Source organism: Arachis duranensis, chromosome 8 (assembly GCF_000817695.3).
Source record: "Arachis duranensis cultivar V14167 chromosome 8, aradu.V14167.gnm2.J7QH, whole genome shotgun sequence".
NCBI lineage: Eukaryota > Viridiplantae > Streptophyta > Magnoliopsida > Fabales > Fabaceae > Arachis > Arachis duranensis.
Genome location: NC_029779.3, coordinates 3,777,126 through 3,793,435, shown reverse-complemented (window position 1 = coordinate 3,793,435; position 16,310 = coordinate 3,777,126). Strand labels below are relative to the sequence as shown.

Here is a 16,310-nt window from a genome sequence, read left to right as displayed (position 1 = left end):
CATTTTCCCGAGAGGATTGAAAGTAGCCACCGATGATGGTGATGCCCTACATACAGCTTGCCATGGAAAGGAGTAAGAAGGATTGAAGGAAGAGTGAGTAGTGAAGCAGAGTTTCAAGAGGAGCACAGCATCTCCATACACCTATCTGAAATTCTCACTATTGATTTACATAAGTATTTCTATCCCTTTTATTTTCTTTTTATTATTAATTTTTGAAAACCCATAAACAAATTTAATCTGCCTAACTGAGATTTACAAAGTGACCATAGCTTGCTTCATACCAACAATCTCTGTGGGATCGACCCTTACTCATGTAAGGTTTATTACTTGGACGACCCAGTACACTTGCTGGTTAGTTGAACGGAGTTGTGAATTCAACTGGTATGGATCACAATTCCGTCCACCACTGCACACCTCAAGCTTTGTTACTCTGACTTCACGAGCTAGGGCCAAGCCCCCCAAGAGGGCCTCGTATTCTACTTAATTGTTTGATACCGAGAACTCAAATTTGATCGATTGCTCATATACGACCCCGGCAGAACTTTCCAAGATCACCCGGCTCCTCTGAACTTTTGGTTGGAGGCTCCGTCCACGTGGAGTCTCCACCGCGTGCCCGTTTCCTCGATGGGGTCCCCCGTTACTTCTACCAAAAAGTTGGCTTTTGCTTGTGCCTTGATTGCGTGCCGGGACTCATACCGCAGGTCATATTGGGATAGTTCAATGGCCCAAGCCATCATTCTTCCCGCTAGATCGGGTTTTTGGAGTACCTGACGGATTCCTTGGTCTGTCCTCACAACGATCTGGTGGCCTTGGAAGTATTGCTTTAGTCTGCGGGAAGAGGTCAAGAGCGCCAGTGCCAGTTTTTCCAGTTTGCTGTACCTCATTTCTGCTCCTTGTAGCGCTCTACTCACGAAGTAGATTGGCTGTTGGGCCTTTCCTTCTTCCCGCACCAAGACTGCTGCGAGCGCCCCTTCTGTTATGGCCAGGTATAGGTAAAGTAGTTCCCTGCCTTTGGGCCTCCTGAGTACGGGGGGTGCTGCCAGGATCTCTTTGAAGTGTTTGAACACTTCTTCACACGCAGGGGTCCATTCGAACGCTATTCCTTTCCTCATTAGATTGAAAAAGGGTAGGGCTTTTTCTGCCGACGCTCCGAGGAAGCGGGACAGCGCGGTGAGTCTTCCTGCCAACCTCTGGACGTCTTTGATACAGCCTAGGCTCTTCATTTGTAGTATTGCTTGGCATTTTTCAGGATTGACTTCTACCCCCTTCTGAGTGATCATGAATCCCAGGAATTTTCCGACCTCCATGGTAAAGGCACATTTGAGCGGGTTGAGTCTCATGCCGTTTTGTCGAAGGGACGCGAACACGTTTCCCAAGTCGCCCAAGAGATCATCTGGTCGGGTGGTCTTCGCGAGGATGTCATCTACATAGACTTCCACCGTCTTGCCTATGAGATCTCTGAATATCTTGTTCATCAGTCTCTGGTATGTGGCCCCCGCATTTTTCAAGCCAAAGGGCATCACCTTGTAGCAGTAGATTCTTTTTGGTGTTATGAATGCTGTTTTGTCTTCGTCAGGCCGGTGCATCGGTATCTGATTGTAGCCGGAGTAGGCATCCATAAAGCTAAGATACCGGTACCCTGCCGCTGCATCAACAAGCGCATCAATGTTGGGAAGGGGGTAGCAGTCCTTGGGGCATGCTTTGTTAAGATCAGAGTAATCCACACACATTCTCCATCTCCCATTGTGCTTTTTTACTAGAACTACATTCGACAACCAGGTCGAGTAGTCTAGTTCTTGAATAAAACCTGCTTCTAGAAGGCTGGTCGTTCGCTTGGCCACCTCCTCTGCTCTTTCTTGTGACATCTTCCTTCTCCTCTGAGCCACTGGTCGGGCTTCAGGCTTGACGCCCAGGTGGTGTGACATGAGATGAGGGTCTATGCCCGGCATGTCGGCTGGCATCCAGGCGAACAAGTCGCCATTGGCCCTGATCATTTCTACCAAAGTTTCTTTCAATTCGTGCGGGAGATTTCTATTCATGAATGTGAACTTTTCCTCTGTGTCCCCGACCCTGAACTTCTCTAGGTCCCCCTCTGGTTCGGGTCTGGGGTTGTCGTCTACCCGGGCATCCAGGTTGGCGAAGAACACCCCCGATGCTTCTTTGGACTTTTTCCTCAATGAGAGGCTGGCATTATCGCAAGCGACCACCGTTTCCAACTCTCCTTTTATGGACCCCACAGATCCGTTGTCCGTGATAAACTTCATCACTAGCAGCTTTGTGCTGATTATTGCTCCGACATCGTTGATGGTCTTTCTCCCTAATATGATGTTATAAGCTGTGGAGTCTCGCAGAACTACGAACTCGGCCATAACCGATCTCCGTCCCTGTTCTCCTCCCATGGAGGCCGGCAGGGAGATTATTCTGTCTGGCTTGATGAAGTGATTGCCTAGCCCTACGACACCGTGCTGGTGAGTCGTTAGGTCGGTGTCCCGCAGTCCTAATGCGTTGAAGTCGTTGCGAAACATAATGTTTGAGTCTGCCCCTGTGTCTATAAGGACCGTTTGACGAGGCTGGTTCCCACCCTGGCCGTGATGACCATGGGGGGGTTTCTAAGACCTCGTCAAACCATCGGTCTTCCGAGCCGAAAGAAATGGATGGGGCCCTTTTGGAGCTTTGTGAAGAGGAGGAGGAGATCGCTAGGACTTTGGCGTCTTTTTTGTGTGCTGATCTCGATCTTGGGGTCATGTTTCTCGCGGTTACCACATTCACTACGGTAAGACCGTGGTCCTCATCCCTTGGCTCTTGCCGCCGCTTCGCCGTTCGGGCCTTGTCTTTCCCATCGTGGTCGCAACCTCGTCTCCTCGGTTCCCTGATGAGATGGAAGAATTTAGCTAGTTTCTCGTCCCTGATTGCTTGTTCTAGTGCGTCCTTCAGGTCGAAACAGTCTTGCGTTTGGTGTCCGTAGCCCTTGTGGTAATCACAGTAGAGGCTCTTGTTCCCACCAGTTCGGTCCTTCAGCGGGCAGGGCTTTGACAAGATTCCCTTCTCAGCTATCTGTTGGTAAACCTCCATGATGGGGAGGGTGAGGAAAGTGTAGTTGGTGAATTTTCCCACACGAGGAAACGGCCTGGGTGCATTACTTGGGCCGCCGTCTCTAGCACGCTCCTTCTGTCTTTCTCCATTCTCGTGCTGCCTGGGTTGAGGGTAGGAGGGTTGCCGTTTGTTGGCGGCAACAACTCAGCTGACTTCCTCGTCATTAATGTATTCGCGGGTGATGGACGAAATTGTGATTCATACTTAAATTGTTGTTCGAAATTGATTCCCAGGTAATGGCTCCAAAAACTTGGTGCTCAATACCATGGTCTAAACATAATTTCACAACTTCGCTCAACTAACCAGCAAGTGTACTGGGTCGTCCAAGTAATAAACCTTACGTGAGTGAGGGTTGATCCCACAGAGATTGTTGGTATGAAGCAAGCTATGGTCATCTTGTAAATCTCGGTCAGGCGGATAATAAATGGTGATAGAGTTTTTGAATAATAATAATAATAATAAATAAACAGAAAATAAAGATAGAAATACTTATGTAGATCATCGATGGAAATTTCAGATAGGCGTATGAAGATGCTGTGCTCCTTCTGAATCTCTGATTTTCTACTGCCTTTATCCAATCCTTCTTACTCCTTTCCATGGCAAGCTGTATGTAGGGCATCACCGTTGTCAATGGCTACATCCCATCCTCTCAGTGAAAAAGGTCCAAATGCTCTGTCACGGCACGGCTAATCATCTGTCGGTTCTCGATCATGTTGGAATAGAATCCCTTGATTCTTTTACGATTGTCATCACGCCCAACAATCGCGAGTTTGAAGCTCATCACAGTCATTCAATCCTGGAATCCTACTCGGAATACCACAGACAAGGTTTAGACTTTTCGGATTCTCATGAATGCCGCCATCAATTCTAGCTTATACCACGAAGACTCTGATCTCACAGAATGGAGGGCTCGGTTGTCAGGAGAGGGCAACCATGCATCTTGCATCAGGAATCCAAGAGATACACACTCTAGCTTTCGCTTGTAGAACGGAAGTGGTTGTCAGGCACGCGTTCATAGGGACGGATGATGATGAGTGTCACGGATCATCACATCCATCAGGTTGAAGTATGAGTAGTATCTTAGAGTAGAAATAAGATTGAATTTGAATAAAAGATAGTAGTAATTGCATTAAAACTCGAGGTACAGCAGAGCTCCACACCCTTAATCTATGGTGTGTAGAAACTCCACCGTTGAAAATACATAAGTGATGAAGGTTCAGGCATGGCCGAATGGCCAGCCCCCAAAACGTGATCAATAGTCTCCTAAGATGAATAATGGAATAAAACCGAGACCAAAGATGTAACGTGGTCAAAAGACACTGAATACAATAGTAAAATGTCCTATTTATACTATACTAGCTACTAGGGTTTACAGAAGTAAGTAATTAATGCAGAAATTCACTTTCGGGGCCCACTTGGTGTGTGCTTGGGCTAAACTTGAGCTTTACACGTGCAGAGGCTTATTTTGGAGTTGAACGCCAAGTTGTAACGTGTTTTTGGCGTTCAACTCTGGTTCGTGACGTGTTTCTGGCGTTTGACTCTAGAATACAGCATGGAACTGGCGTTGAGTGCCAGTTTACATCATCTAATCACGAATAAAGTATGAACTATTATATATTGCTGGAAAGCTCTGGATGTCTACTTTCTAACGCCGTTGAGAGCGCGCCATTTGAAGTTCTATAGCTCCAGAAAATCTATTTCGAGTGAAGGGAGGTCAGAATCCAACAGCATCAACAGTCCTTTGTCAGCCTTCTTATCAGAATTTTGCTCAGGTCCCTCAATTTCAGCCAGAAAATACCTGAAATCACAGAAAAACACACAAACTCATAGTAAAGTCCAGAAATGTGAATTTAGCATAAAAACTAATGAAAACATCCCTAAAAGTAACTATATCCTATTAAAAACTACCTAAAAACAATGCCAAAAAGCGTATAAATTATTCGCTCATCAGCGGGCTACCGTTTGGATCTCATGCATCGTCTAGACTGGTCTTGTGGTGAGGTGCTTTCTGAAGTCCTCATTAAGGAGTCCATTCGTCAGGCAGAGACTGGCGACCGAGTCTGTTAACCACTCGATTTCCAAGCATTCGTCATTGAAACGATCTAGGTACTTCCTGGTTGTTTCGCCGGTTTTCTGAGTGACGCCGAGCAGATTGATCGGGTGTTTGGCCTTCGCGATTCTGGTGGTGAACTATGCTAAGAAGGCACGGCTGATATCCGAGAAGCCGGCCACGGATCCCTGCGGGAGGCTATTGAACCACCGTATCGCAGGGCCTGCTAGGGTAACCGGGAAGGTGCGGCACCTTACTTTGTCTCCCACTCTCTCCAGGTTCATTCGGGCCTCAAAGGCCGTGAGGTGCTCCTGCGGATCTTGGGTCCCGTCATACCTCATGTCCATTGGTTTGTCAAAGTGCTTTGCTAACCGAACCTCGAGGATGGAACGATGGAATGGGGTGGCGCCCATGATGACGGGTCGTCGTGTTCCCCTTGGCCTCTCTTCTCCGTTTTCGCGGTCTCGCCTCATGAAGCACGCTCGCTTACCTCGGGCGTAAATGATTGTGTCGTTTCGTCTCCTAGGGCGTTCCTGGTCCTCCCGGCTACTTCCCGATTCCGATATCGAGACGGGAGTATGTCGGGAGCGACTACTTCGGTGGGAGGTTCTCCCTTGACTTTCGGGGGACTAGGAGTAGTCGGGGTCGGAAGTCTCTTGGTGATGCTCCTGATCCGCTAATTGGTGTTCCAGGTTCTGCACCCTATGGCGTAGTTCTTGCATTATCCTAACGCTGTCGCTACCCGTTCCCCCGAAGGGGTGTCTTTCACGGGCTCTTGATTGTGGCTCGGTTCGTCGTGGAGGGGATCTTAACCGCTCGCGGGGGGAGGCAACGGAGGCTGCCCCCTCGCGGCCCGCCGCGCGGCCGTGGTCCCCTGGACCTTGCACGATCTCCATTCAGGCGTCCCCACAGACAGCGCCAATGTTCGGTATCTCGGGTACCGGACGGTTCGGGAGTGGTTCTCAGTTGATCCGGTGGGATGTAGCCTGAGGTCAGGTGGCGAAGGAGAAGTTGATGGACCGACGTTCCGAGCTCTCGATGTGAAGACACTCCGACACCCAAGTCAGTAGAGTGTGCAGGCGAAAAAGGGGGTAGAGTGGTGTATTACGTACCTTGGGGGAGGGGCAGGCCTTTCCCTATTTATACCGTGTCAGGGCCCACCTTCCTCGAAGCTTCCTCACAACTGCAGTGGAGAGCTGTCAATGACGCGTGTCTGGGTTGCTGAGTGAGCTGTACGTGCCCGACCGTTCGGATCGGGTCATCAGTGGGTCGGGTTGACCTGCAAATGGCCTGGGCTGGGCCAGGCCGTAACATTATTAAATAATTATATACTTTTAGATTTAATAAATATAAATTATGAATTTTGTTATATAAGGTAATGTTAAGTAAAATTCATAGTAGTTAGTGCATCGTTAAGATAATAAGATCACGTTATATATATCCAGTGGAAATGCGATGCAAACAAGAGCGGTGCCATGATTGTGTCGCGCTGGAAACAACAACTAACAAATATGATTAGTTTTAATTAATGATGTCATTTCTATATATCAAAATCCCCAGGTGTCCTTTGCCTCTAAATTATTTATTAATTATCATCGACAAACAATCCAAAACTTAAGCACGATAACCCTTAACATGCTCTCATTTAAATGATAATAAATCACATCCAGAACTTTCGTTCAAGTAAAGTATTAAAAAAAAAAAAGATACTAAGAAAATTCGTTGGTCAAACTCTAATTAGATAGACTGAGAGTTAAGGAAAGTTGAACTTGATTATTGCTTCAAGCAATAAGGATATATGTACATCTTTGTCCTTATAATCTGCCAAAACAATGTCTTCAAAGAAGAATTGTTGAACCTTTAAACTACAAACTTTCTAAGATTGATTCACACAATATGACAAACAATCTTATAATTTACAGGTGAAAAAAAAAGGTTCGCTTCTAATATTGCTATCTAAATTCTAAAGGGTTTCGCATACTATGATTAGTATTAGAGAGTTGAAGACAAAGCTTGATGGTGGTGCTCTCAGATGATTGACAAACTTCAATGCATTCTTCTAAATCATCATCACAGGTTAGTAGCACCCATTCATAATCATCATCCAAATATTTGACATCAAATTTGCTCATGTCACTTATGCAGAATCTCCTACCAACTTCTTGCACAAGATCTTCATAGCCCCAATTCTTAGGCATCTTGAACCTTGCTTTCTCATCCCCATATGTTACTTTCACTCTATAAGCTGCATCCTCCTTTTGAGTCCCTTTGCTTTTGGTTCTTGACAATGATCCATGGTGCCCATTTTGAACGTTATGTTGACCAAGTGTTTCTTGACTTTGCGATCTTGGCATGACTATTTTTACTCTATCTTCATTCAAGCTTTTCAATTCTGCTTCACTTCTTATCCTCTTCAACAAGCCATCGCCGCTAGAATTCTCTCCAACCAATAACACCATTTGATCTTTGCTACTATCAAAATTATTATTTGTGAGATGATGATTCTGTTGCTCAGCCATGCTGGAACATGGATGGCTAGAAATCGAGCTCTGGCTGCAAGAAGAGGACGGCGATTTTGATGCGCCTTCCGGACTCAGCGAACCAGGATCCGGCTGTATGCTTAGTGAGTTTGGATTATTATCACATTGCTTGAGATTTGAGAACAGGCTTGTTCCTGATAGATTTGGAGAAGCAGCTAAGTCTGGGAATTTTGAATAGAAGGAATCTATTTGGAATGCACCAGAAGCACCTTGGACTGAGTCGATTACAAGTTGAAGCTTCTGCAAGGAATGACCAACCTTCTTGATCTTCCTTGAAGGCCAACGTTTTATCCCATGTTGCCGGCAGATCCTTTTTAACGTTGTAGTACAAACTGCAAAGTAATGATTCCATAAGGACAAAGTACCATAAGATTTGTATTAACTAGAACAAAGGTGTAACACAAAATAATGTTCTTTGAGTACAAAAAATGAGTCGCGCAAACATTTTTCCATATGAATACAGCACTTACCACCAATGTTCTTTGCTGCATCTTTTAGGCTTCCAGCGAAGTGTTGGCGAAGAACTTGCAGAGTGATAGTCTTATCTACTTTGCTCTTCTTCTTGTCTCCGGTTTTACTTGACAAGTTCCCGACATTATAAGTAGAACACTCCCCATTAGAGTCAAGGTTCCCTTTCAAAACAGAACTCTCTTGCTGTTGTTGTCTTTGGTCGGAGAAACTCGTCCCCATAGTTTCACTTGATTTTTCTTGAGCACCCAATGAAGCAACAATTTGACTCTGCAGTGGTTCTGGCCACGCTGCAGCACTAGCAAAAGTGCCACTATCTTCATGAGCTATCACTTCTTCAACTGAAAAATCAGTTTCCTCCTCCAATTCCTTATCTGATATAACCCTCAAGCTATGGCAAACCCTTTGTATGATCAATGACAATGAAGTGAGCATCTTCTTCTGTTCATCATTGTCAATGCATTCCAAAGGCAAGAAGAACTCAAGAACAAAGTCATCTGAACTATTATAGATGCTTCGCAAGCGTATGGCGACTGCAGCGCGCAATCCAAACATCCTTGCATGATGAGAAAGTGGATAGTCTGTCTTGCTTAACAAAGTTATGTCGGGTGCGAAGCAAGGCTGATTCGTCATGAATGCTCCGCCGGCAACACCTTGGCCTTTTAACAAGTGATGCTCAGAGCATGCCTCATGAAAGACCTGGATTGAAGGGTCACCAACATAGCAAGCATGCTCCACTGGAGATATGCAGTGTGGATAGTTGTCTTCTGAGTGTCGGCATCCTTCTTTGCCTTGTTTGATGCATGGAATCCATGTCTGTGCCAATGGCAATTTGTGAATTTCACATGCAGATCTTAATACTTCTTGAATCTCAGGCAATGCAGTTTCATAGGACTTTTCACATGATGTATGCTGAAAATTAAAAAAAAATGGAACAGTTCAGTTATCATAAGGAAATTGAGAAGTTCAAGTTCATTAAAAATCTTTACTCTCAGATGATTTTTCTTTTTTTTTTTTTCCATTTTTACCTTCACATTCTGAATAGTTGGAAGTTTTGAGCTTGTAAGATTAACAGCCTGCAAAACAACAAATTTCCTCCAATAGTTAAAACTAACAAATGAATCTTATATTTGAATAGCTAAAATAGAAAAATTCAATCACAAGTAAACAACATCATATTTGTCATAAAAGTATCTGTTTGAAAAGGATGATATTGAAAGAAGAGTTTCATAGAAATTAATTATACCTCCAGAAATAGCAATAGCACGATGAAAGGAAAAAGCTAGCAAGCACAAGTTTCAAGTTTTCTTAGGATATTTACAACACAATAGAAGTTCATTATGCAAATAAAAGAGAACACATAAGGAAAGTTGAGGAGGAAAATTAAACCTCAAGTGCTTGGCAAACACTTTCAAGTTCAGGGCGATAGTTGATTTTCTGTTGAGTCATGACAACTTCAACAACACCTAAGCAATTCTTGCTACCTTGCTCAAAGATTGGAAGTGCCAATGATCCTCTCACATCATAGACTTGAGCATGGTCAACTCTTGGATATTCATAGCTCCTGAAGAATCTAACATCAGGAGTCCACTCAGGAACCTTCTCCTTGTAAACTCTCCCTGGCAATCCGGGCACCAACTCCTTCGAATCCTCCTCGGCAGAGAACTGGTACACCTCCGAGATTTCTCTGTACTTTGCAAGGTTCACAGACCTTGATTCAAGTGAGAATGGAAGCCCATTGGTTCTGAGAATCTGAGTGCCTCCTCTGTTCATAACTGGAATCCATATTTGTATAAGCATGTCTTTGTTTCTGTTCACATCTTTGATACACATGAGTGCCTTCAATAGCTTCTCAACGACATAAGATCCAGGTCCCGGATTAGAACTTGGTGCAATCCACCATCTTCTGAAAAACTCAGAAGGATTATTAGGATTTGGATTATTGTTTTCCACTGACTGATTCTCATAGTGATGATACTGTTGTTGCTGATTCCGGCTACAACTATTAGCAGCAACAACTAAGTCATGGCTAAAAGGTGGTGGTTGTTCTTGTTTTTCATGTTCTTGTTCTCGTTCTCGTGCTTGGGATTCAATTTGTTCAGTATCCAAGCAAGGCCAAGAGAATGGATCAAATATGGGGTTTGAAAAAGAAGGACTTGGCACATAGAAATCAGCAGATCCATCAGCAGCAGCAGCAGCAGAAGAAGAAGCTGCTAACCAGCAACCATCTACAAAGAGTTCGTTGATGTAATCATAGTCCACTGATATTGATGTTGTTGTTGTTGGAGGTGGTGCTGGTGGGGGTGGTAGTGGAGGAGGAGGAGGAGGAGGAGTAGGTTCCAGCATGGTACCTGATGATAACACTCCACCATCTCTCATGTTGGTGCTCCCAAAACAGATCTAACAAAACAATCTTTCTTGTCTTAAACAAAAACACAAGGTAAGAGGATTCGGCTTCGGCTTCGGCTTCTTCAGTCTTCAAACAGTTTCTTTCTGCCAAAAAAGTAGTCAAATAATGTCAGCAAATGAAAAAAACAAAAGTTGATGAATGAATCATGATTGTTTCTACTTTTTTCCTACTAAAAATCTGATGCAAGCTAAGGTCAAAGCAGCACATACATATATATAATTATATAAGTTTTGATTTATCAGAATGAAAACCAAAAAATGAAGAACAGAATAGATTCGAGGTTTGAAAAGAAAAACCTGGATGCAAAGTCTTAATCGACGAAGCAAAAGGGGAAACAAAAAGAAGAAAGTTGGAGGCGAAACATGGTGGCCATGCTCACCAAAAAAGAAAAGATTCTCCTCTATAACACTCAGAATATAACACTTTATGTGCAAGATTCCAAACTCTAGCTATAGTTGTTGTTGTTTCACTCAATCCTCACACACTCTCACTCACTGTTCTGCAATGTATTTGCAGATCTCACACTCGAACTGTTGTATGTTCAGAGAAAAAGAGAGAGAGAGTTGAACACTAGAGAACTGAAGAAGCTGAAACTGCACACTGACACTATTCAATAAACTGTTAAATACAATAACAGAAAGAAAAAGAAACTAACCACTCACTCCACTACCTTAAGAATAGGACTCCACTTCCTTAAAACTAGAAACTAGCTGAACAAAAAAAAATTAACTTGCCTCTGAGGCCACTAATGACTTTGACCCTATTAACTGAATCATACACATAAGCATAAAACAGAAATAAATAAATATCAGGTCCTAATACATTATCTAACATTTCTCCTCCTTGGATTAGAGACCTGGACACATTCCAACTTCATGAATCAATTGACTAAATCGACTAACAGCAAGAGGCTTGGTGAAGACATCAGCTATCTGATTATCTGTCTTGCAATACTTCAGCTCCACCTCTTCCTCCTGTTGTACTTCACGCAGATAATAGAATCTCAGCTTGAAGTGTTTAGTCTTGCCATGAAAGACTGGATTCTGAGCAATTGCAATTGCAGCTTGATTGTCCACATACAACACAGTTGATCTTTTCTCTTGCAGCCCCAAATCACAGAGTAACTTCCTGAGCCATACTGCATGCTTTGCAGCTGCAGTTGCAGCCACAAATTCAGCTTCAGCTGTAGACTGTGCTACAACTTCCTGTTTCTTTGAGCTCCAGGAAAAACAACCTGATCCAAGTGAAAAACAGAAACCCGTTGTGCTTTTCATGTCTTCCACCGAACCACCCCAGTCACTATCTACAAAACCAACCAGCTTCATCTCAGGAACTGCTTTGAATTTCACACCATAACTTTGAGTCCCCTTTAGATATCTCAACACCCTTTTTGCTGCAGTAAGATGTTCCTTAGCTGCACAATGAAGGAACCTCGATAGAATACTCACTTCATACTGAATGTCAGGCCTAGTAGTTGTTAAATACATTAGACAGCCTACTAGACTTCTGTACTCATTCTCATGCTCAGAATCCTGCACATTACTCTTGCTTAACTTCTCTTTCTGATTAACAGGAGTAGTGACTGTCTTGCATTCTCCCATTTCAAACCTCTTTAGGACCTCTCTGATGTACTTTTTCTGACAGATGAATATCTCACCTTCTTTTTGCTGAATCTCCATGCCAAGAAAGTAAGACATTCTCCCCAAATCTGTCATCTCAAACTGCTTCATCAGTCCTACCTTCAGCTTCACTATCTCACTCTCCTCCTCTCCTGTAACAAGCAGATCATCGACATAGATAGACACCACCACAAGGCCTCTCTCACTCCGTTTGTAGTACAGAGTGACTTCACTTAGACTCTTCTGGAACCCAAGCTGATGCAGATAACAATCAATTTTGCTATACCAAGCCCTGGGAGCTTGTTTCAACCCATACAAGGCTTTCCTCAGCTTATACACTTTGTCTTCATGGCCTTTAACAACAAATCCTTCTGGTTGGTCTACATAGATGTCCTCAGATAGGTCACCATTTAGGAAAGCTGATTTCACATCCAGCTGATAGATGGTCCACCTTTTCTGTGCAGCAACAGCTAGTAGCAATCTGATGGTATCCATGCGAGCAACCGGAGCAAAAGTTTCAGAGTAGTCCACCCCACTCACTTGAGCATATCCCTTCACAACCAACCTGGCTTTATACTTGTTCACAGTGCCATTTGGGTTCAATTTTGTCTTAAAAACCCATTTGACACCTATAGTCTTCTTGTGATCAGGCTTAGATACAAGTTGCCATGTGTTGTTCTTGTTGATCATGCTCAGTTCTTCTTTCATAGCTGAGGCCCACTCCACACTTCCTTTTGCTTCCTCAACTGTTCCTGGTTCTAGGAGAGCCACATTACATCTGGCATAGACCTCTGCCAGTGGTCTTGTACCTCGCATAGGCAAACTATCAATCAATTCATCTTCAATCAGCTCACACTCATTCTGTAGATCTGCTTCCTCATTTAACTCATCCTCATTCTGCACATTAGCTTCAACTACAATATTGTCAGCCATTTTCTTTTCAAATACTGCCCTCTCCCAATTTTTATCTTCACAAAAAATCACATCTCTACTCACAGTAATCTTTTGTGCATCAGGACAATACACTCTATAGGCTTTAGACTGAGAACTATACCCTACAAAGATACCAGCCTCACCTCTATGATCAAGCTTGTCTCTACTGACTGAAGGAGTCAAGTAATAGCATAGACAACCAAATGTTCTTAGTCCACTAACCTTTGGTTTGTACCCGTGCCATGCCTCGAATGATGTCTGCTTGTTGAGAGCTTTGGTTGGTAACCTATTCAACAAGAAGACAGCAGTATTTACTGCTTCTGCCCAGAAGCTCTTGGGTAGTTGTTTGCCTTGTAGCATACATCTTCCCATCTCCACAATGCTTCTATTTTTCCTTTCACTCACCCCATTTTGTTGGGGAGTGTAAGGAACTGTAAACTGCTGCTTTATGCCAGAGTCCTCACAGATGGCTTTGAACCTTTTTGAGGTATACTCACCACCATTATCACTCCTCACTGTCTTTATTTTACAATTTGCTTCATTCTCCACCTCTTGTTTGAACCTCAGAAATACTTCATCAACTTCTGATTTTTGTTTGAGAAAGTAGACCCAGCAAAATCTTGTGCAGTCATCAATGAAGGTCACAAAGTACTTGCTTTTGTTCAGTGACTCCTCAGGCATAGGCCCACAAACATCTGAGTGAACCAGTTGAAGCTTCTTCTTGGCCCTCCATCTTGTTTTCTGGAATGGCTTCCTTACTAGCTTCCCTTGCAGACATACTTCACAATCAGACACTTCACTTCCCAACTGAGGCAAGTCTTCAACTAAACCATGCCTCTGCATAAACTGCAATCCCTTATAGTGAAAGTGACCCAACCTTCTATGCCACAACTCCTCCTGACCCTGCACACATGCCATAGCTTTGCTCTCTTTGCTTGCAGGATCGAATGCAAATGTTTTGTTCTGCATAGGGATCCTAAACAAGAGTTTGCCCTCCTCATCTGCAATAGCACATTCATTCTTATCAAACACAATCTTCATGCCCTTCTCAACTAACTGTCCCACACTCAGAAGATTCTGATCTATCTTGGGAACATAGTAGACATCAGACATCAGCTTCACTCCTCCAGGGCCTTCAAGTAACACATTGCCTCTTCCTTCAACCTCTAGATGATCACCATTCCCAATTCTCACTCTAGTATTGACTGATCTGTCAATATTAGTGAAAATTGCCTCATTTCCTGACATGTGATTGGAACAGCCACTGTCCACCAGCCATCCATCACGTGAGACTTGAGACACAAAGCCTGAAGCAGCAAACAATTGCTCCACTTCACCTGCAGCTGCTTGAGCCTCTCCTTGTTGAGAGCTCTTTTCTTTGCAGATTCTCTCTATGTGCCCCATCTTCCCACACTTCCTGCAGACTACATTTGGTCTTCTCCAACACCTAAAGAAAGGATGACCTTTCTTTCCACAGTGTTTGCAGGTTTCATCACTCCCTTTCCTCACTTGTGCATCACTTGAACTGAAACTGGTCTGTTGAGCACCAAACTGCTTGCCTTGCTTCTTCTTCTCACCACTTCCATGCTTCACCCTAGCCTGCATTGCACCTTCAACTGGCTCATCTCCTCTCCTCAGTACCCTCCTTTGTTCTTGTGCTTGAAGAGCACTAACTGCTTCAGCAAATGGCATCTCTGAGATTTCTCTTGTGTTCTCAAGAGATGCTATAGTAGCTTCAAATCTTTCAGGTACAGAACACAGGAGTTTCTCGACAAGTCTTTCCTCTCCAAGATCAGTACCCAACAGTGCCAATTTATTGGTTAAGTCTAGGAGTTTATTAGCAAATTCTTGAACTGATTCATTTTCCTTCATCTGCACTCTTTCTAGCTCCCTTTTAAGGTTCATTGCTTTCATTCCTTTAATCTTCTTATTGCCCTCATATTCTTTCTTCAAAAAATCCCAAATATCTTTTGCAGATTCTAGACTCATAATCCTATTAAAAATAATAGGAGTAACAGCAGCATAGAGACTAGATCTTGCTTTGGCTTTTCTAGTCACACGTTCTTTGTGGAGCTTTTGTTGATTTGCAGTTGGATTGGCAACCAATGGAGGCACCACGTAGTCATCCTCCACTGCCTCCCACAGATCAGCTCCTTCAAGGAATGCTTTCATCCTCACTTGCCAGACATGATAATTGCTCCCATCAAGAATTGGAGGAGCAATGCCTGCTAGCCCAATAGTTGTTGATGAAGCTTCCATCACCACAGCCCTTAAGATACTTAAGGCTCTTGATACCAATTTGTTGTTGTTTCACTCAATCCTCACACACTCTCACTCACTGTTCTGCAATGTATTTGCAGATCTCACACTCGAACTGTTGTATGTTCAGAGAAAAAGAGAGAGAGAGTTGAACACTAGAGAACTGAAGAAGCTGAAACTGCACACTGACACTATTCAATAAACTGTTAAATACAATAACAGAAAGAAAAAGAAACTAACCACTCACTCCACTACCTTAAGAATAGGACTCCACTTCCTTAAAACTAGAAACTAGCTGAACAAAAAAAAATTAACTTGCCTCTGAGGCCACTAATGACTTTGACCCTATTAACTGAATCATACACATAAGCATAAAATAGAAATAAATAAATATCAGGTCCTAATACATTATCTAACAATAGTGAGTGAATTGAAGGAATCTTTTTTTCTATGCGGTTCCTTTGTATGAAGATGAAGAAAGGAGGGTCCTCCGGCAAGGTAAAAGCGAAGATAGAAGAAGGGAATAACTCACCATGTAAAGATTCTTGAAGATACTCCAAGTTCTGGTTTTTATTATTTTATTTTATATTTGGTGCTGTGCACTCTTTTATAATTGTCAAGTTCATGCTGATGTCAATAATAATAATAATAATAATAAATAAGTGGAGGTGAGGAGTAAGGAAGCAACAAACAAGAAATGCAAGAAATTTATTTAATTAAATAAAATAGGAGATGGTGGGTTGATGATGAATATTGATGGATTCTTAGGAGGGACCCACCGTGACACAAGAATGAACCTTGTCCTGTGTGTGTCTAAAAATGATATAAATAATTAGTTTAGTTTAGTTTAATTTTAGGGATACAAAATAACAATTCAAATAAAATTGAAGTGTAATGGTAATAAATAGAAGATAGATGTTGACATGTATGAGTGAAAT

At 43.1% G+C, this 16,310-nt stretch overlaps 1 protein-coding gene across 2 annotated transcripts; it reads right to left on the bottom strand.

Moving 5' to 3' along the window:
- Nucleotides 1–6,896: 6,896 nt before the first annotated feature.
- LOC107460253 (protein NLP4) lies at nt 6,897–16,030 on the bottom strand. Of its 2 annotated transcripts, none has more exons than XM_016078602.3 (5): nt 15,905–16,030; nt 9,541–10,644; nt 9,180–9,227; nt 8,154–9,063; nt 6,897–8,015 (listed from the first exon to the last, which is right to left on the bottom strand). In XM_016078602.3, the coding sequence occupies exons 2-5, from the start codon at nt 10,528–10,530 to the stop codon at nt 7,096–7,098; spliced, it is 2,868 nt and encodes a 955-aa protein (XP_015934088.1). In that variant the 5' UTR covers nt 10,531–10,644; nt 15,905–16,030; the 3' UTR covers nt 6,897–7,095. The 2 variants fall into 2 exon arrangements, with proteins under 2 accessions (XP_015934088.1, XP_015934089.1); XM_016078603.3 differs by lacking the exon at nt 15,905–16,030 and adding an exon at nt 10,858–11,011.
- Nucleotides 16,031–16,310: the final 280 nt, after the last annotated feature.